The 19,826-nt window shown below is 39.6% G+C and overlaps 2 protein-coding genes across 2 annotated transcripts; both read right to left on the reverse strand.

Annotated features, from left to right (window-relative positions):
- Nucleotides 1–2,650: 2,650 nt before the first annotated feature.
- On the reverse strand, nucleotides 2,651–9,536 carry slc35b1 (solute carrier family 35 member B1). Its single transcript, XM_006803009.3, has 9 exons — nucleotides 8,856–9,536; nucleotides 6,707–6,798; nucleotides 6,391–6,521; nucleotides 6,242–6,272; nucleotides 5,610–5,770; nucleotides 5,337–5,463; nucleotides 3,913–4,019; nucleotides 3,625–3,778; nucleotides 2,651–3,338 (listed from the first exon to the last, which is right to left on the reverse strand). The coding sequence occupies exons 1-9, from the start codon at nucleotides 8,978–8,980 to the stop codon at nucleotides 3,286–3,288; spliced, it is 981 nt and encodes a 326-aa protein (XP_006803072.1). The 5' UTR covers nucleotides 8,981–9,536; the 3' UTR covers nucleotides 2,651–3,285.
- Nucleotides 9,537–9,776: 240 nt separating this feature from the next.
- Nucleotides 9,777–18,865, reverse strand: fam117aa (family with sequence similarity 117 member Aa). The gene is made up of 8 exons (XM_006803010.3): nucleotides 18,332–18,865; nucleotides 16,804–16,949; nucleotides 14,161–14,256; nucleotides 13,855–13,968; nucleotides 13,418–13,534; nucleotides 12,867–13,092; nucleotides 12,552–12,726; nucleotides 9,777–11,144 (listed from the first exon to the last, which is right to left on the reverse strand). Exons 1-8 carry the CDS (start codon nucleotides 18,453–18,455, stop codon nucleotides 10,931–10,933), a joined length of 1,212 nt encoding a protein of 403 aa, XP_006803073.1. The 5' UTR covers nucleotides 18,456–18,865; the 3' UTR covers nucleotides 9,777–10,930.
- Between the last annotated feature and the right edge of the window lie 961 nt (nucleotides 18,866–19,826).

A 19,826-nucleotide genomic window follows, 5' to 3' on the forward strand; every position in this document is an offset into this window, starting at 1 on the left:
GATGGACATGTTTATTGGGACTTGTGGGTGACCTGCTTTCAAAAAGTTATTTTTTTAATGTACTCGCTATTCTGATTTTTTTCCTAAACATCCTCTTCAGTAGATGCTCTCCATATCCTGGAGGCCTAAAATAAAGACCGAAGCTAATAAAAACTCAATGAAAAGTAAACATTTGTAACCAAAATGAGCAAACACATTTTGGGAGCTATATTAAACTCAACTGAAGTGAAAACTCAATAAAATAAAATAAATAAAACTATAATAATTCTGGTTCCCACTGATCCAGAACAGATATTTTTTTTCATTTATCATCTTATACTGCACTATAAATATAAATTGTGTTTAATGTAATATGTGCAATCAGCTATATATGTTTCCCACACCAAGACAGAAGTAGCTGTTGCTCATAATTATATCAAGCTACAGTATAAAGTCTACCTAATGTTAAATTCCCCTTTACTCTATTTAAAAAAACTTTAATATTAGTGGCATGATAGATAACAGTAGAGACACACCATGATCATTATGATGTTTGAGAATAAATATTCAGAGTAATTCATTATGTATTTCATTATTTACTTCTTAACTTTGTTCTAGGCAAACAAAAAGTTTCATAACTCCTTATCTTGCTCTATGACATCTACAGAGAGCAAGATTAGGAGGTTAGAAGTTTACATACACTCATCATGGGTATGAAAGACATGGTAATTTGGGGGGGGGAGGGGGGGGGGTTTGTTTTTTTAAAAAAAAACATTTCTTTTTCGAGAGGGGAATGATTGCACAGCTTAGATCTTTAAAAAAACAAAGAATTGTGTGCATAAGTTTGAATTTATTTTGGATTTTTGCTAATCCACACAGAGTCAAAAGTATACAGATACGTATTCCTATATATATATATATAAACATATATATATAAACGGTACACATTCACCCAAATCTTTTTTGACAAGGCAAAGGCCTATTAACTTCTCATCACAGAGAATGATTGGTTACAACTGGTAATTTGGATTGACCAGTAGAGAACAATGCGACACAGCTGGGTGTTCCAAAAGGATCACCAAACAATCCAAAGCACAAATCCAAAGCTGGGTTTGGAATGGATAAAGGAGGCTAGCATTAAGTTTCTGGAACAAATTCCACAAACCCCTAGTCTCAACTCTATTGGAAATTTGTGCAGTATGATTAAAATCCAACTTCTTGCCAGGGAATCAACCAGATTAAACAAAAGAATTTCTGCCAAGAAAAGTCAAATGTTCAGCCAGAATTCTTCCAGCAGCTTGCTAATGGCTACCAAAACTGTGTGGTTGAGCTGAAACTTGCTAAACAGAACAATTCGTGTTTTTAAAAGCCATTAAAGATGTTTGTCGTACAATCACTCCACACTGGAAAAACAACAGTTCAAAGAAATAATAAAGAGTTCAAAATCATCATGACTTTCATGTCCTTGATGAGTTATCTTTTTTTTAAAGTTGCTATTTTGTTTTCAGTTTTGTTTTATGTAGATTTTCTCCTCACAGTTAATGTTGTTAATTTGTTGTTGAGGCACTCCCTGATTTGCAAATCAGGGAGTGCCTCCCCTCTGCACTGTTATGAGTTGTAATTTTATTTTTTGAACTATAACTGTGGTATATTTAGTGATTATACGCTAAATGCTACTTTCATATTATAATTTCCTCAGGTACTTTCTCTCAAAGTGCACACTGAGATGAGTTTACAATTTGCACTATACATAAATAGTGATCACTTACTTCAAATTTATTTTAATTGAATGATAAAATAGATCTCAGACTTCACCGTAGGATATGGTGAATTATATTGATGATGAAAGTTGGTTATAAAAATGTATTCATTAATCATGCTAAAGAAAACAAGATTTGGGCTTTGGACTGTGACATTTAGAGTGGATGTAAAACTAATCTAAGTGGAAGTTTAAACCCTGAAAATGTCATCAGATTTCAATTTTTGCTATCAAATGCATTTATTAAATTATGACAGATTTAAAAATCCTGGGGGAAAAAACACGCATGTCCCCTAAGTACTTTGAGGAACTATAACTTAAAATTTCTGTAGTATGAAGGTAAAATTTTGCAGGCCTTATTTAAATACAATAAAGATTGCATATTTTGTTTCTTTATTAGATATAAAGAAACAAAACAGGCTGCTGTTAACGTCTCTTTTATCAGTGCATCCATGTTTTAACAGCAGAGTTCACTGTCAGCTATTTCTCCTCCAAACACTGCATTGATTTTCAAGAAAAAAAACCCTGGCTATTTAGTTTTAATTGTCAGGTTTAAGGACATTTCCCTTAAGATATAATCAATATTCCAGTTTTTTACCAGTTCCATTCAAAATATTGATTCAGAGGCATTTCATATTTAGAAGTCCGGTGTCCTTTCATTCCTTAGGTACATTTCCACAATCAATGCATCTTTAAAAATATTATTTGAAGTAGAGAAAATTGTGTAAGCTACATATTATTGGAATATCGATGGGTGTTTAAATACATTTAATTGTTGGGTTTGGCTAACAAGTTTAACAAGTAGCTGGTGATTAGTGTCTTGATGTAGTCAATACCATTCTAGAATGAACCGATTCGAACCAGTTTTTAAAAATTGAAAGAAAAAAAAAAGGAATAAAAATGACAACAAAATATAATAATTTCCCTTTTATGGCAAGTAATTTTCAACTTTAGAAAATAAACGTAAATACAATTTAATAGTAAGACTGGACATAAGACAACAGGCGACATACAACCGTCTAAATTTTCATAAAGGACATTAAACATACTAATTGTTTTCTCAGACAAACTAAATGTTACAATTACACACATTCAAGCATCCATTTGTAAACCATTTGGTGTAATTTCATGGGTTAACTGCTGGAAATGTATTTCTAAGGCCTTGTTTGGTTCAACATCAATCCAAGGCAGGTGAGCTGGTTTCAGAAACAATAAAGATTTGTCTGAATAAAATAAGGTTTACACCTGTGCACTTCAGCCAGTTCAAATTCTTCCACAAAAAGGATTGCAAGCTGTGTCACAGCTCATTCTGGACTTGATCCCATATAATGCATCTCTTCAGTATATCAACTGTACACAACAGAAGCTGGAGTTGAAAACTACAACGACTCTCTTTTAAATGCAGTAAAATATCTGACCATAGTTCAACAAGTCATAGGCACATATAGTGTGCCTGTACATGATGTCTTATGAAAATAATATACTGGCTATAGTGTTTCCAATCTAGTGTTTCGCTTCTTTTTTTTTCCTCATGTGTGCCAGATGTTTCAGTGTGTAGTCTTCTTGGGGGCTTTGCCAAATTTAGCATCCATTCCAAGACCTAAAGTGAGAAAACCAAAGATGTGAATGGAGGGAAGACACAACATCTGAACAGATATTTTATATACATTTAACCTGACGAAATGTCTTGATGCATACTCAATCATCCAGGTAAGTAAATTCCAAAAAGTTGACTCTGTTCATCTGGACGTAGCGTTTTCAATGGGAGAAACGTTTTGTCACTTGGATTGAAAAAACTATGTCCAGATGAACAGAATCAACCTTTTGGAAACCTGACGAAATGGAAATCTAATATATTAAAATACGAAAGTAATATAGTTACTGACCGAGGAATACGAGAATGGTGCCAACCCACTGCATTGTAGTCATTACATTGCCAAACAAAATAACAGAGCCAAGGATGGTGAAGAACTTCCTCGTAGTTGTGACAATGGAGCAGGTCAGAGGCCCAAAGTACACAACTGTCATGAAGATGAAGGTCTGAAAAAGGAACATTTGAGCCAGCCAGTCAGGATGTCAGTCATTACTAAGTATCTATTGTAAAACACAACAGGGTGTTTCCTGTTCTTTAATATGGCATTGCTAATAATCAGTACTCGCATTGATCCACCTACCTGGCCTAAAGCACTGGTGACGCCAAACAGAAATATATTGTAAAAGATGCCCGGGTGGCGCTCTGCAAAACTCAGGAATTCCCACACTTCCCCTGTCCACAACACCGCTGAGAACAGAGAGGAACGTAACATCAACAACTTTTCAAAAACACAGTTCATTTCTGACTATCCTTGGTAAGAAAACCAGACTGAGTTCACAGTGTGAATGTACAGCACCACCAAGTGGTTCTGTAAAGTATTAGCAGTTAGGTGAAATCTTAGTGTGGGGGTGTAATGAATTTGTAGGAGTGGAGGTATAAGAATACCTTTGCATCTTGGGAAATACTAGACATCAAAGTCTTGCTGTGCATGTTGAAACCAGGAGTATATCTGCATTTGCACACATTTGACAACCAATAACTAAAAGCTGTTAAGGTTGCATATTGGAACTGCACTTAACGCTTACAAAAAAAACCAAACCATAGCTTTATAAAATGTAATTTAGCATAATAAAGTGGTTCAGGAAGGATAGAAAAACACTCCAAGACGGCAGACTCTACCAGTTAGTTAGCTTAAAAGTGATGACAGTCCTCCAGTTCTCATATAGTCTTTGACCTTTTGATCTTTATCTCAGAGCCCATTAGTACCTAACCTTAAAAAACCCATCATTAAATTGTGTTTGTTTTATGTGCCTTGCTCTTCAGCATATTGTAGCAATCTGCTAACAGAACTGAGGGCTTTGAGGTGCAGGATTTCTTATCTAAAAAGATAACACTCCGCACTATGCCTTGACTGAATTAATGAGTTTTTGCCTCCTGAGGGAAAAGTGCACACATTTTCTGCTTCTAATGCAGCTGTTATTGGTTCTGTTTGAGGTTGTTTTTTTTTTTTTAAACTTCTTGCTACCATCTACTGCATCACACCCGCTATTCATCCTGGAGCTCGTGTCAGAATCCAGAATGAGAATAAAATATACCAAACTCACATTAAAATCACCTTAGGAACACAGCACTACAACGGAGAACACCTTATGGTACTTTTGTAAATGCAAAATCACCATGAGGTGATTTCACTTTGAATTGGTGTTTAAAAAGTTTTGAGTGGAAAAGCACCTGAAGAAAACTACATTAAACATAGGATATTTTGTTCTTATCTTTAATCAAAATTTTTTTGTTAATTATAAACATTATAGCACCATAAGAAATTTTCTGCAAAAGCCTCAAACCGGTACTATGCTCTTAGATAATTATTCACAAAGAAAGCTTTGAAACCGTATAATCAATTCACCAGTGTTGGCAGTACTGAACCACACCAAGGTGAGTTTGCTCATTAGTGTCTCCTCTCTAGCTGCAGGTGAGCAAATCAGTGTAATGGCCAGATGTATTTTCAGTTGGAATGAGAGCCTGCATGCTCCTGACACATATTCTATTAGATGTGAGACTCACCTAGTCCCAGCACCAGACTGGACCACATGTTGATGTTCAGCATCATGTGGTTCGCACCCGTCTGGAAACGAGCCCTCATGTGGTCCTGGGCCACACCAGTCAAACCGTCCAATGTCAGAGAGACCAGCTATGATGCAGCAAAACACAACACCGAGACGTGAGATGAAAGTAATGGGAAAGTCAAAGCACCCATGAGGACACGAGGGAGATGCAGGCAGATGGGCAGCATATGAGGACAAATAGGTGAAATGAACAGAATATGTGTTCGCTCACCAGCAGAATCTCTCCAAAGCCAAAAATATGGTCATCAGCAACAGCAGAGCTCTTGTTGGGTTTATAGAGAAAAAGAGCAACGCCGCTCACAATCAGCAACACACACAGGTATTTAGCCAGTGGATACTTCTTCCTCAGTATTGTCACACCGAGGATCATCACTGCAAGGACACAATAACAGAAATATGAAGCCGATTGATAACAGCCTGGACGGCGTGTCAAAACTTCAGCCCTGAGAGTGAAACATATGGAAGGAAACAGAATTCAAGAGATAACCAAGCTGTGAGGGGTGAGCGATGACCTTCATGTATAAACAGAACATACTGTAATATGCAAAGCAGGCTCTCAGCTCCACATGCCTAAGAAGAATATTCAAACTAAATGTGTCCCTAATCTGTAAGAAAAGACCTCAGAATCACTCGTGTTTGTTTGGTAGCCTACACTTAAAATAAAAGTAAATAATTTGACTTTGTATATTTCCTCATACACACCCTGCATACTGTACACTTTCTGAATTAGTCAGTACAGACAGACTGCTGTCTGCGGAAACAAAGGTAAGCAGTGACAAAATATTATGTAAATGATATGGTGAAAGAAAGCAACACTACAACACTTATTATTGTTCGATTTACCTGGTATGGGTTTGCAGGATTTCCCCAAAACCTATCAAACAAAAACGCAGTTATAGAATATGCAAGGCTCAAGCACAAATACACATACATTGAAAAAAGAAAAACACATAACCAGTTACAGTTGACCCATTTAAATTGGGCATACTCACCTGGGTGGGGTAGTTGACATATTGAAGGGCAGAGTTACTGGACACCATCGCTCCAAGATAAGAGAGCGAGCACAGGCCATAGAGCCAGCTCTTCGTGTGATCTGGCTTGGAGCTCTCAAAAAACTGGATCACTAATTATTAAAAGAGAATTAAAGAAAAAAGTTCACAACATTACATTATTTTAAATATTAGGCAGAGAAGTTAACATACAAGAGATTCGACTAGTGTTGTTCTCAGGTGTTTCCTAGCAGAGTCAGTGGAGTCTTTTAACCACTGTTATTAGTTTTTGTGTGCATTTTGTGCAGCACATACTCACAGATCTTTGCAAAGACACAACTGATGATGCACTGGATGAAGACCAGCGTCCGGGCGAATCTAAACTTCTCGTGACCATAATCACCTCGAGTGCTAGAAAACAGAGAGCAACAGCATGTTGAACACAACAGACCCGTCTTGGCAGGAGCATGCAAATAGCTAGGTTAAACATCTGAGTGGTTTCATGTGTCTCCTAGCTGTGAAAAGGGCATTCAGAAAAGGAGAGTGAAAGAGGGGTGTGGTGAGGGTAGCAGTCTGTTAGTGGACCAAAGGTTTTTTCAGCAGCTGTCTTGCTTGAGTACTTAGTGTCAGTTTGCAATTGTTTTTAGTGGGCTAATCTGAAGATAATATGTCCATGTTCATAACAACATGTAATAACATGTAATAAAAGTCAGACATTGGTTTGTAGAAGTGCCGCTTCACCTCACATGACATTTTCAAGTCATCATTTTGAAACCAGAGAGTATTCCTGTACCCTTTGTTGACAGCATACCATCTGTGTCCTTTCTCAGTATCGGTATGTAAAAGAGAACACAGGCAGAGCTCTGCTTACTTTACATAAGCCAAACTGCAGATTTTAAAGTTGCATGTATAGGAAAAACAGTAAACATGAAACTAACATGTCTCTTTTGCAAAAACTTATGACTGAACCAGTAAATCTCTGAGATTTTTAAATTTACTCCCCAAAAAAGAAAAACAATGCAAAAACAAAAGTCTGTGTAATGCAGAATTTGGCTTTTAAGATAGACTAAAAACAAAAAAAATTTCTTCAGAGAAGAAGTTTTCCAGATGTCTTATTCTTTTGCATATTTCTCACACATGTTTCATTTCATCAAACAAATTTTAATATTAGACAGTGATAACCAGAGAAAACCATGATTTAATTTATTAAGGCAAAAAGAGCCAAACCTGTGTGAAAAAGTAATTGCGCCCATTTATCGTTAAACCACAAGTTAACTTTGATTACCGCAATTTGAAAGCTGAGCCCAGTTTCACTAGTCACACCCAGGCCAGAGTACTGCCAGATCCGTTGAATAAAGAAATTGCTTAAATAGATCCTGTCTGACAAAAGATCAACTTTTTAGAAAGTTTGAATCCCATCTTATCTAACGTAAAACTAACACAACATAACAGCAGCAGTCAAACATGGTGGTGGTAGTGTTATGACCTGAGGCTGCTTCATGATCAGAACAACTTGCTCTAATTGATGGAACCGCAAATTTTGCTCTACCAGAAAATCCTCATGTCCAGCCATCGGTTTGTGCCCTACAGTTTAAGTTCACTTGGGTTAAACAGGAAGAAAATAATCTGAAACACACCAGCAAGTCCACCTCAGAGCTGCTATAAGATGAAAGGTTTTGGCATGGCCTAGTCAAAGTCCAGACTTAATTTAGATTGACCGGAAACAGACATTCATTTTCAAAAAAACATTTAATGTGGTCAAAACAATTCTACAAAGAACAGTGAGGAAAGCAATATCTGCCCCACAGTGACATGAAGGAGTCATTGCCAGTTATCACAAATACTTGATTACAGTTCTTGTTACCAAGGTTGGCACAACCGCTTATTAGTTTCAGGGGGTAATTACTTTTGCAGAGCCCGGTAGGTTTATTTAATAAATTAAAAACAACAAGTTAAAAAATGCCAGTTTATATTTACATGGGTTATCTTTGTCTAATAGTAAAATTTAAGTGTGACAAATATGTAAAAATAAATCAATCAATCAAAAAGGGGGGATACTGCTGCAGTACTGTATTTAGTTTTACTTAACAGATCTGGAGATCTACAAAGACAGTGCTTCAGGTCATATGCTCATATGATTAAGATTATGAGAACTGTGGTTTTTTTTCTAATGAGAAAACTATAACCAAACTCCAACTAAAATTTTAATTTAATTGAAATTTTAACACAGTCACTGTTACACCGGTAGCGACATCGTTAGATATTCCAAAACAATGCAAACGCATGTTGCGGAGTATTCCGTTATACTCTTCGGATTGTAAAACATGTTGTGGTAGGAAAAATAAACTAATTTAGATTCGGTGACGTCTGTATGCATAGCAATATTAAAGCGGCAGCTTTTTGAAGGGAGTTTTGGTTCACAGCAGCATAACAATGTATCTAGTTTAGCTTCGTTACTTGTTACTTACATCGTCTCTTGCAATATTCCGTAATAAAAGTAGCACACGAAGACTCCGAAGAAGCAAACGATGAACCGTAACCTCATATTGTCCCACAGCCAGGCGGGCTTCCCAGCTCCCTTTCCCGCTGCCATGCCGTCGTCGACCACACCGGGAATGTTAACCGACACCACCGCTCCACTTCCCGCTCCTCTCGCTCCGACCTCTCGCTCCACTATAGCCGCTATCACGAGCCCGGAAATGGCGCTCGGGTATTTACGTTGGCTGTGGATTATGCACCAGCTGGAAGACTTGCTGATATATCGCAGTAAATCTTATTTGCCGGAGCTTTCCAACTCTTGTCTTGAGATTCGAGTGTCATGCCATAGTTGGTTGTCCTATATCACCCCAGACAGAAGGGTCTTCTAGCTGTGCAGCTGCTATAGCATCCCGTTTTTCACACCCGAGTAACGGTAAGGATGTGCCGCTCGGGTTTTCATTGGGAAATTAAAACCTGCAATTAGCAGGAAAAGTTATCTTCTAAAAGGACCCATTAGGTGTCAGCACCTGAGCCTGTACGCTTATATTAAGTTTAATAAAACTACCCTGAGTCATACAGGCATAATAACGTGTTTAATATACTCCGCTCCAATCCTGCAAACAAAACGCTGCCTCTTCTGTGATCGTTTGGTGTTCGCGTTAACCTTTAATGGTTAGTCGTGACTTGAGGCAGCTATTTAAAATGCCGAGGTCCTTTCTTGAAAATGTCGCGTGCCCTTTTGTCGTCCTAGGATGTGGATTAAATTCATTGGTCCATGTAAGAACTATGGAGCCGCTTTAAGCCAATCACAAAGCTGATTTGGCAAAGGAGGCAGGGTTCAGATTTAAAAACCCACAGACACACGTGTCAAATGCAGACACGACAACAAAAAATAACCACAGGAATTATAATTACCGTAGAAGGCATTTTAACGCCCCCAAAACAATTTTCTTTTATTGTTTTCTACACAGGCAACAGCACAGGTAACATTTTTAACTGCTATCACGTAAAAAGAATACCAAAAAAAAAAGGCTGACAAATTCTTCATTGACGTTTACTCCCCATTTATCCTGTAGGTCATTTATTATGTTGAATAAACACAACTGAATAATAATTCAATCAAAGGGAAGTCAAGCTCTTCACTAACACTGTGGTCTAAACTCCAGGGTTCAAAAAAGGCTCAAACTGACAAACACTGCGACCTGCTCTAATTATAACAAAGCCCCCTGTAGGCAAATAAAGCTATAAAATGTCAGCACAAGTCAGAACAGTGAAAACAGAAGCAGTATCATCTGCTTCTTATAAAGACATAAAAATATGTATCTCCCTTGAAACACATCTGTAGAAAAGCAGGACATTGGAAACTTTAAGCCAAAAATATTTCAAACAGATATATATATATAAAAAAAATTCAACAAATATTTTGTTTTTCCATCAGTTAACCCTCACAAATTAAGCTGGATGTTTATCTAAAATAAACAATACTCAACTAGAATACCCATCAATTGTTTGGATAGTAAGAAGGCAAAACCTGTACCAGTGTGTGTTCTAATTGCTAGGGTTTTTGACAGTAAATTCTCATGTTTCAAGATGAAAAATAAAAGCATCCCTTCTAGACTGCGGTCTCTAACTAGAACAATTTTAATGCAAAAGAATGATTTAATAAACGCAAGTATTTATAAAGCTTTTCAAGCATTTCCACAACTTAAATCCTGCAGTCTAATCCATGCCTCATACGGTTGAATACTAGGTCAGTTTAAGTGTTGATGAGGTAAATATCAGCTGAATCAAAGCTTCCTGCAGGTGGAAAAAAAACATAAAAAAAACCAAAAAAAAAGATAAAGCGGGCAGAATTTAGGCCACAGTTATTCTAAAGTATGACAGCAACAAATCTTCACAGTCACAAAGGTTATTTTGATCACAGTGATGATGGCGTGTTACAGCAGTGATGCAACACTGTCCATTGTCACGATGCATTAAAAAAATATATATATCACATCCAGTTTCTGCTTGTCCTGGCAGTGCAATGTGGTTCAGTCCTGAGAGACTCTGCTCAGATATCCACCTACTGCATGCCCAGGTGCCTGGTAGGAGAGGCCTGACCTGAGCAGCCAGTGACGGGAGATACCGACAGGCCACGAAAGAGGAGGTCCATGGAGGGCAAGAGGGGCTTCAAAAGACTGACCGGGCAGAAAGCTGAGCCTCCGTGGGGGGTGAAGTTGACTTTATTGGGGTCAGGGCAGGATGACTGGAGGAGAGTCTCGTCCTGATAGGCAGAGCTGTAGATGGAGAGATAGAAGCATGAATCCCCATACTGCAACACAGCACCCACGGCTTTATATGTAGTTACATATTTATAGCACCATAATAACGACTTCTACAACCCATCAATTTCATTAAACCATTCAGTGAAAAATAACTGTCACACAAGATCAGAAGGTTTCAAGTGTGCACTGATATTCTGACAAGACTAATTTAAGCTGTTTTCTTCAAAAGTCTATAAATTAGCTTATTTCCTAAGGTTGTCATAGTGCATTGAGCCACATAGTTGATTTAACACACATTTTTAGGCCAGGTGTCCTTCCTGATGTAACCTTCTCATTTATCCAGACTTGGGACTGCTCCAAGGCAGATACTGACTCGTGACCTCCTGAGGCTGGGTTTGCGTTTCCTCCGAGTTGTGACCTTTTGCGCATTAGGCAATTTTGCTAATCAACACACTATGGAATCCCACAAATGTGTAGGATAAAATGCTTTTTCATCTGTTTCTGCTGATGCAGTGACTGGAGATTTTTCTACAGAATATCAAATAAGGATGCCGTTATTATTGCAATTAAAGTGCCACAAATAATAAGTCATCCTATTTCGGTAACACAATCAAGGCTTCGTTTTTCCTGTATATTTCATACTTGGTGACAAACAGAATTAACAGATGAAAACGTGGCATATAGGGAACCAATCTAAACTCAGATGGTGTCATAATTTGATAGCAACTACAGTGTGCAAATAACATCATCTTACTTAAATAATCATAGATTATATATGCATTTATGTCTATAGATAACTATGTCCTCCTTAACGGGTGGGCCAATCTCAACAAAACGTTGTATAAATATCACCACACATATTGCAATTATTATGATCTATATGTTTTTTTTAAGGAAAAATTTCCTATAAATCCAAGTTCTTTGTATTTGTATATACACTATGTTTATTTAATGATTCCCCTGGAAATGCAATGTTACAGCCTCAGTTTGTATTTGTTTCACGTGTCACGTGGCTCAATGTAAATAAGCTACATTTAAAAAAAAATCCTCCTTGGAGACCTCTCAGACTGGAAAATGGCATAAATTTCATCAAAGTGGTGGATACTTGGTGCTCAACCTGGAAATGTTAAATTCATAAGGGACCACATGTAAATGCATAGCAAGCTGTTACAAAAATACACATAAATAATAAAATTGTATAAAACTTTTGCAACATTATTTGTCATTACTGGCTCCAAGGTTACAACGTGTGCCTTTTGTCTTGTGATCTGAACTTGATTTGGAGTGGTAATGACATCCTGTTTTGCTCTGATGGTACTTGTGGGAGGGGTTTAGTTGGGTACAAAAGTAAATTTGTGGTATAGAAAGTAGGAAATAATTGCATGATATGATCTATGCATGATGCTTTGGTGTACTTACACTGCTTCCTCACACACTCGAACTCGCTCACAGCCTTCTGGCGGTTGGCGCTGAAAAGAGTAGGTTTTGTTGGGACGAGGCGAAGAGGAGCAGGCCTGCAGCAGAGGAGGATCCAGTGCAAATGAAGGAAGCGATGCTGATGGAGAGGGACACAAGATCTCATAGTCCACAGGCTCTGCATAAAGAGAGAGAGATTTTTACTAACAATACCAGAATTAAAGCAAACCTCTGTTTGTAGTATTATTATTTTTCAAAAATACATCCATTTATGGTTTAATAAAGCACTGCAAAACAGGAAATGTAAGCCTGTCTAACCTGGCTCTCCCATGGTGCAGGGAGATTGGGATGGGGATAAAAGTGATGGATTCAAAGGACAAGGTGAACCTGAAGGTGTCAGAAGTGACGCATCAAGAATACAAGGGGACTGAGAAGGAGAAAGAAGGGAAGGATCCAGTGGCCCCGGTGAGGGGTCACTCTGAGAGCCACTGCTGCATCTCTGGGCAGGGGCGGGAGCTCTGTGGCCATCTGGGATATCCAAAATCTGTAAAATTCAGAAGCAAATAAATGAAAATTTAGCATAATAACACTGAAGTGAATGTGAATGGACCAAAATCTCTGAGGAATGTTTCCAGCACCTTGTTGAATCTTTGCTATGAATAATTAAAACAGTTCTGAAAGCAAAAGGTGGTCCACCCTGGTATTAGCAAGGTGTAACTAATGAAGTGACCACTGATGAAATATGGCACACAGATATTTTGATGAGAAAAGCAACTGCACTATAAATTGGTTGATACTGGTAGTTCTTATAGCCTTTTGATATTAAAACCTTTCTGGTTTTACGTATAAGCAAGTTTCAGTGACCTAACCTCATGCTGATCGTCTTGTTTTTCACACACAAACACTTCCTCCAGCTCTAAGTTGAGGCCCTCGACGCTCCGTCGCAGCCGCGGAGCAAGTCTGTTCAGCGGCATAAGCGTCATCGTCTGAGGAGAAACGAGTATAATACGGACAAATTTTGAGGTAGCCTAAGCCTGATTATCTGGTTTTTCCACTATTGCAATTGTTAATAGTGCATGTGAAGAGTACAGAATGATATGCTCGTTTCAAACTGTCTTTCAGAGACAGCATGGCAGTAGCACGGCAGACTTGATGACAGCCAGTACTAAAAAAAGAACAAGTGTTTTTTATATCCCTGTTACCAAGCTCCTCCTCGTCTGCCTGTGGAACACAGTCTGGCATTGGAGGCAATCATAAAAACTTTGTTGTATGTGTCCTTTAATATCCTAATTGGACAAAAGGCTACCTGAGTGACTCCTGCTGCATGACCTGCAGGCAGGGGGTGGGGGGGGAGCTCGCATCCTGCTGAGGGAGGGGCATGGCGGGAACGCTTCTGCAACTGGTGTCTCAGCTTGGCCACCTGAGGGCAGAGTGGAGAGAAAAATGATTCAGGGGTCAACGTGATTCATTCAAGGTTAAGGTTCAAAGTTTGCCCTGAAGGAACCCTTTTCTTTCAGGCTATCAATGGGAGGCCAAAGAGAAGAAGAGTGTGGGTATGTGAGAGAAATAGAAGAAATGATTAATTAACTGCTTTAGTGTATACAATACTTGCCTCCCTTAGGTGCTCTGCACTGCCCCAAGAAGCTGAGCGCTTGTGCCCACCAGCACTTCGTCTTCCCCGGGTTTCCTCTGCCCAGGAACTTGGAGTCTTAAAAAAAAGAAAAAAAAAGGAAGAGAGAGCATATATAAATAAGGCATCCAGTGTTTTTCCTGACATGCTGTTGAGGGGCTCTGGTAGAAAATGGCCTAATTGGCAGTAATTCTGGCTGTCAGAAAGGGCGACCTTTTTGGAGACCCACTCTATTTTTTTTTTTTTTGCCAAAACCAACTAACTCCATTCGACACTCGTGTGCACAACACTTAAGTTGAGCCCCACAGCTGTCTTGCACACCTGCCCCACAACAGCTGTACAGCGGAAGGCGACAAGAAACCACTATGAGCTGCAAAACAGCCCGGCTTACACTCTCATAAAAAAAACATCCAAACCACATCAGTGTAAAAACTATAAATACAGTGCATTCAATACCTCAGTGCACTTACGCACATAAATAAGTTATTTGTTGTTATTCACAAAGTCACACACTGTTGAGGGAAAAACAAAAAGCAGCCAGCAAGCAGACTTTTTAGTGCACTTCTTCCTTTGTCAGTCACAACTCTGTAACATCCTTTTCACTCTTATATCCGTACCGATTTCTTCACATTGACTCTTGATCTTCTACCAGTGGGAGCTGGGTTGTTTGCTGCTGACTGTTGGTTGTATGCAGTAGACTGGACATTCATCATCACACGGGTGAACTTAAGCAACAGGATCCGATACTCTAGGTTCTGGTGCCTCCACGTTTAGGGTCAACTGCTTCACACACTTTCAAAGAATCTGATCCACTCCCCGGTGTCCAGTCTATTCATAAGCCGCTCACAGGCAACCATGCAGCGTGATTGCATTGTGAATTTCTGTCCCCTGAAACACAAGGTGCTCGGCCTCACAGCTCAGGGAAGTCTTACTGGTGCCATTACTGCCTGTAGAAAAACACCGACATCATCTCCTCTTCAGTCGACTCTGTCGCTAGGCTAAATAAGTCCGAAAGCAGCATGAGTCAGTCATACAGTGGCATTGGTGTAGAGTTACGGCTACCAACCTCCCCCACCATCCAACATCAAAAACCCCTCCCCAAAACATGGACAAGGGATCATGGAACACAAACCTATAAAAAGACCCCAAGGTACCAAAGCACTTGGTCTCCATGGCTAATATTTCCAGCTTGAGGCACTAATTAAAATGTTTTTGGTATTTATTTTTTTAATATAGTGAACAAGGTGGAAAAAAATATTATTTCCTTTACATTTTGGGCTAATTCTATAAAAAAAAAATCTTCATTTATGCAGAACCTCAAATTTAAGAAGTCCCAATGAAAGAGTTTTCATTTTTAAAGGTTACTATATTTAACTGCTGCTACTTTAATAGGTCAAATTAAAGAAAACTCTAATGAGATCTGCAATCTCAACAACTATTGAGTGTGTCAAGATCATTTTTAACCACCAAGGTGATTAAAAGTTAGTTAGAGAGGCAAGATTGAGATGGTTTGGACATGTGCAGAGCAGGGCCAGCGGACATATTGGACAAAGGATGTCGAAGATTGAGGAAGACTACAGAAGATTCGTGGATGTAGTGAAGGAGGACATGGTGTGACAGAAGAGGAAGCAAAGAATAGGGTGAGATGCAGGCTGCTGTGGCAACACCTAAAGGGAGCAGCGGAAAGAAGATGAGGAGGACCAGGATGAGATTCCATCAGCTTTGTGCTAATTAGCAAAATGCTAAAACATTGTTGACTCTCAGCATGTTAATATAGTGTTAGCATTTAGCTCAAAAACAAGCCAACAAAACTCAAAGAGCTGCAGGCACTAATTCAGACTAAAACCAAATGTAATTGCCTCAAACATTTAATTGATTAATTGGTTGCAGTTACTTTCATTTGATTCACTAAGTGATTATTCTAACACAAACTGGAATAAAAAGGTGCAGTAGTGTGCAAAGTAAAGAATGAAGTAACACCAAACAACTAGTCATATCATCTGACATAATGCAGAGGAACTATGGCAGAAGGAGGTGCTGGGTGGGGTGCTGCTAAGTACGTGTTAGTGTGGTTTTTGGGGAGTGCTGGGGGATGGGGTGCCTGTATAATGAGGTCAGGAGGGGCCTGTGTCTCACAATGGAGGCAAAGGGGGTTCGTTCGGGTTTAAACTGTGTCAGGAGAGAAGACGAAGCTTTTGGAGCTTGGCGATGTTACTCCAGGCTTTGTGCACTAGTTAGGAGCAGATACAGTCGAGGGGGGGGGGGGGGGGGGGGGGGGGGGAGCAGCGAGGGGAGAGAAGCAGATTTCTTTTTAAAAAGAAGAACAAAAACGAGTATTTCCAGTTGGCTGCCTTCCACCCGCCGCGCCGAACTGGAACCACCAGACACCTGCAGAGCTAACATCAGATATCTTGTCCTCTATAGAAATCGTTAACATCCAGGAGAAGCACAGCAGAGTTTGCCTTTTCTGCAATTGATTCAACAGGTTCACACTGTGTTCCTGCACTAACAGAAGCACTGGTACAGAACAAACTGGGATTAATTGAGACCAAGCTCATTCGATTATAGCAACTCCATCACAGTATCATAACAGATTTGGGGGTTTCAGGATATATCAATCATTACCTGTGTGGCTTTATCATTGACACAGCTCACTACCGCCCCGTCTGCCTCTTTGGGCCACTGCCCCTGGAGATAGGGTCCGACAATCGCGTCCAAAGAAAGAGTTCGGCGGATGGTGGGTTTTGGTGGACGAGCCGTGGTTCTGTCTGCTGTGGAAACAGAGAAAATAGAAAGAAGCCAGAGGGCATGTTGAGACTGTAAGCTTCCACTCAGTACATGTCGAAACTGTTTCTGTGCTGAAGAGGGATTGAACTCCTGCCTGTGTAATCATGTTTAGCCTTCAGTAAGACACTGTATTGGACATGTAAGTGTAAATAACTCTTTAGCCCCAGTGGCAGTTGCTCACAGCCTCCTTCCTTTCCATAAGTGTGCAGACCACAGGGCTGTGTGAGTGTTAACAAGTGTGTATGTGTGCGTGTTGGCAGCGTTTTGCATCTCTGGCAGGTGTGGACCATGCCTTTGACCTGGAGCAAAGCCATCCAGCTACACAACACTGGCAACGCTCACCACAGCCAGCTAGTACATTTACAACTAATCCAAAAGCACACCCACAGTATGTTGTCATCAGCCCATGCTGCAGGGCAGACAGGACACATAAATAACATGCAGATGTGAGTTTTGTGGATACAGTGAAAGAACAAGTACTCAAAGTAAAACAAAGAGGTCTTTAAAGCTGCTGCTGTGTTAGCATGAAGCATGCAGCAGGAATCCCACAGGTCAGAGTGCTAAGGGGCAGCTGAGTGTCTAAATAACATTATGAGAACAGTGTTATGTTTCAGGACTAGCAGCCTTCATTGTTGACTTAGCACGTTGGAATTGTACTCTTTTGAGCACAATCCAAGTAAAACGGCTGGTGCATAGTTAGGCACACTGAAACAGTTCATGCCCTCGCTTTGGGTGAGAAGCATGGTCGTCTCTTGTATTTGCTTCTTAAATATTCTTCCTGCTTTTCTTCAGTGTGCTGTGGTTCATTAATCATTCAGTGTATGAATAGCTGGTCCTGGTGTTGCATGCTTTCCCTCTAGAGCTCCAATTAACAGTTCTAGAGACTTCTGGAAGAATCTTTACAAAGGTGCACTGATTAAACTGCAGAGTACTTTGAGGAATTGAAGAATAATTCATTTCCTATTAAATATGTCAGAAAATAGCAGCTATCCCCCTTCACAAATTCACAGTTTTGTCTTACCAGCTTTTCAAAATATAAAAATATGCAGTTTTTAAATGACAAAAACAACTTAATTCATCCACAATAAAAACAGCAGCAGGGTCAGTTTTCATTAATCACCCAGCAATTCATGTTTAATGATTAATCACTCTGGCTCAGTTCCCCTTTGTGATGATACACAGTCAATATTTTTGCTTGAATTAAATCCACTATATATCAAAACCACAAAACATTAACCCTTTGCCCCACTGGGTCACATTTCTATGGAATAATGATGATTAAGTGATGCACAATCAAACTTTTCAGCTCTGGACCACATGGAAGTGAATGCAGATTCAAGCCCCCTCCTCCTGAGTGTGTATTTACCCGTCTTGACCTCTCTGCTGAGGAGAGCTGAGCCCCTCTGGAGCTGGTATGGGACTGTGGCTCTAAGGGGCTGCAGGCTGGGGTTGCTGCACCCCCGAGGCGCTCCTCCACTTCGGCTCGACATCCCCCCACTTGGCTCCCACAGCCGAGCGCAGCTTATGAAAACAGTCGTCCCTGCTTTTCTTTTTCCTCGTCGTTCACTGCAGCTCTCACGGGCTTTCTCACTGAGCGCGCTCACTTCATCCACACTGATGATCCAAAGCTCTGATCGGGCCTCTGGATGGAGAAACTACTCGAGCTTTCTTTTGTGATGTTGACCATGATGTTTGCTGCCTCACTGCTTAGTTTCGGGAAGAAGAAAAAACACGCGTGTTAAGTGAGCTTTGCAGTTTAACGCATTATACCAAACTCCGTATTATTCTTCATGCTGCAGAGTGAAAAGGGCACCAGCAGAGTCTGAGTGGTCCTGTGTCACATTGCTGCTTGTTTCCCTTGTCTGCAAAGTGACAACACAACTACTCAACCTGTGCAACTATCTCGTGCAGCATGTAATTCCAAGGGAGGATGATGTGGTTGGTTGCTGCAGAATATTACTGAGCACTTATTGGCCATCACATCCATCTGTCTCCTAAAAGGAAAGCCACCGCCCCCCCAAGCATTAAAAAAAATTGAAGCTCCCACCCACTTTGTTGAGATTTTTTTTTCCTTCACTATGCGGGGCATGCGCCATCCCCTCCTCCCTTTAAAATCCACGTACAAACCTAAATCTATTCACAGGGTGTACGTGTGGCTGTGTGTGTGAGCCTTTGTGGTCTTTCAAAGGAAGTTCAGGGACCGCTAAAGGTCACTGCAGGGGTTCAAGGGATCGAGGACAATTTTCTCTATTATATCAGAATAAAGCAATGGCACTGAAGTAACCTTAGAGCAACGTGCTTGTAGGTTTTGCAAGTTGGTAATCCTCCACAGGCTTAAGCAGAAACAGACAAATTAAAGTAATATTTTATTTGATACAATATTCCTAACAGATATTTTCACCATTCTTTTTTTCCTTCTATAAAAAACGTCTTCAACACAAGAACCAGGATTCGGGTTTTTGCGCTGTTTACATGATTTTGAACTATTTGCTTGGATTTTTCATTTTTATTCTATCATAACCACAAAATATATTTGAAATAATCCATAATTTCTGCCAGAGTTATAATTAAATGTCTAATTTCTTGTGCAATGCAGTTAATCATAGAGGAACATCTGCACTATTCAGTATGACTTTGATTTGGCAAATGGGAGCATCTGCAGACTAAACAAATGATATGAACACGTTTTTATTTATGCTACATAGATGCAAATTATAATAATATACTTTTAAAGACCTTAACATTAAGTTAATGAGCTACTTAAAAAGTCCCTGCAGGCATTGTTTGTTCCCAGCAATATGTCCTGGCAGCATAACAAAAGCACAGGAAGCTTGCTGAAGGGCTGAGAGATTCCTGTGAAC

The sequence above is a fragment of the Neolamprologus brichardi genome, chromosome 4, assembly GCF_056152115.1.
Source record: "Neolamprologus brichardi isolate AB-2024 chromosome 4, ASM5615211v1, whole genome shotgun sequence".
NCBI classification, from domain to species: Eukaryota; Metazoa; Chordata; class Actinopteri; order Cichliformes; family Cichlidae; genus Neolamprologus; species Neolamprologus brichardi.

Bases quoted from the DNA above. Each gene is read 5' to 3' on its own strand.
- slc35b1 (XM_006803009.3), bottom strand. From the start codon at position 8,980: ATGGCAGCGGGAAAGGGAGCTGGGAAGCCCGCCTGGCTGTGGGACAAT. The intron at 5,464-5,609 runs GTGAGCGAACAC...GCTGCATCATAG, and splicing joins GCTTTGGAGAGATTCTGCTG to CTGGTCTCTCTGACATTGGA. The intron at 4,020-5,336 runs GTGAGTCTCACA...CTCTGTTCTCAG, and splicing joins CAGTCTGGTGCTGGGACTAG to CGGTGTTGTGGACAGGGGAA.
- fam117aa (XM_006803010.3), bottom strand. From the start codon at position 18,455: ATGTCGAGCCGAAGTGGAGGAGCGCCTCGGGGGTGCAGCAACCCCAGC. The intron at 14,257-16,803 runs GTAATGATTGAT...CTTTTTTTTAAG, and splicing joins TCAATGATAAAGCCACACAG to ACTCCAAGTTCCTGGGCAGA. The intron at 13,969-14,160 runs GCAAGTATTGTA...CTCTGCCCTCAG, and splicing joins GTGCAGAGCACCTAAGGGAG to GTGGCCAAGCTGAGACACCA.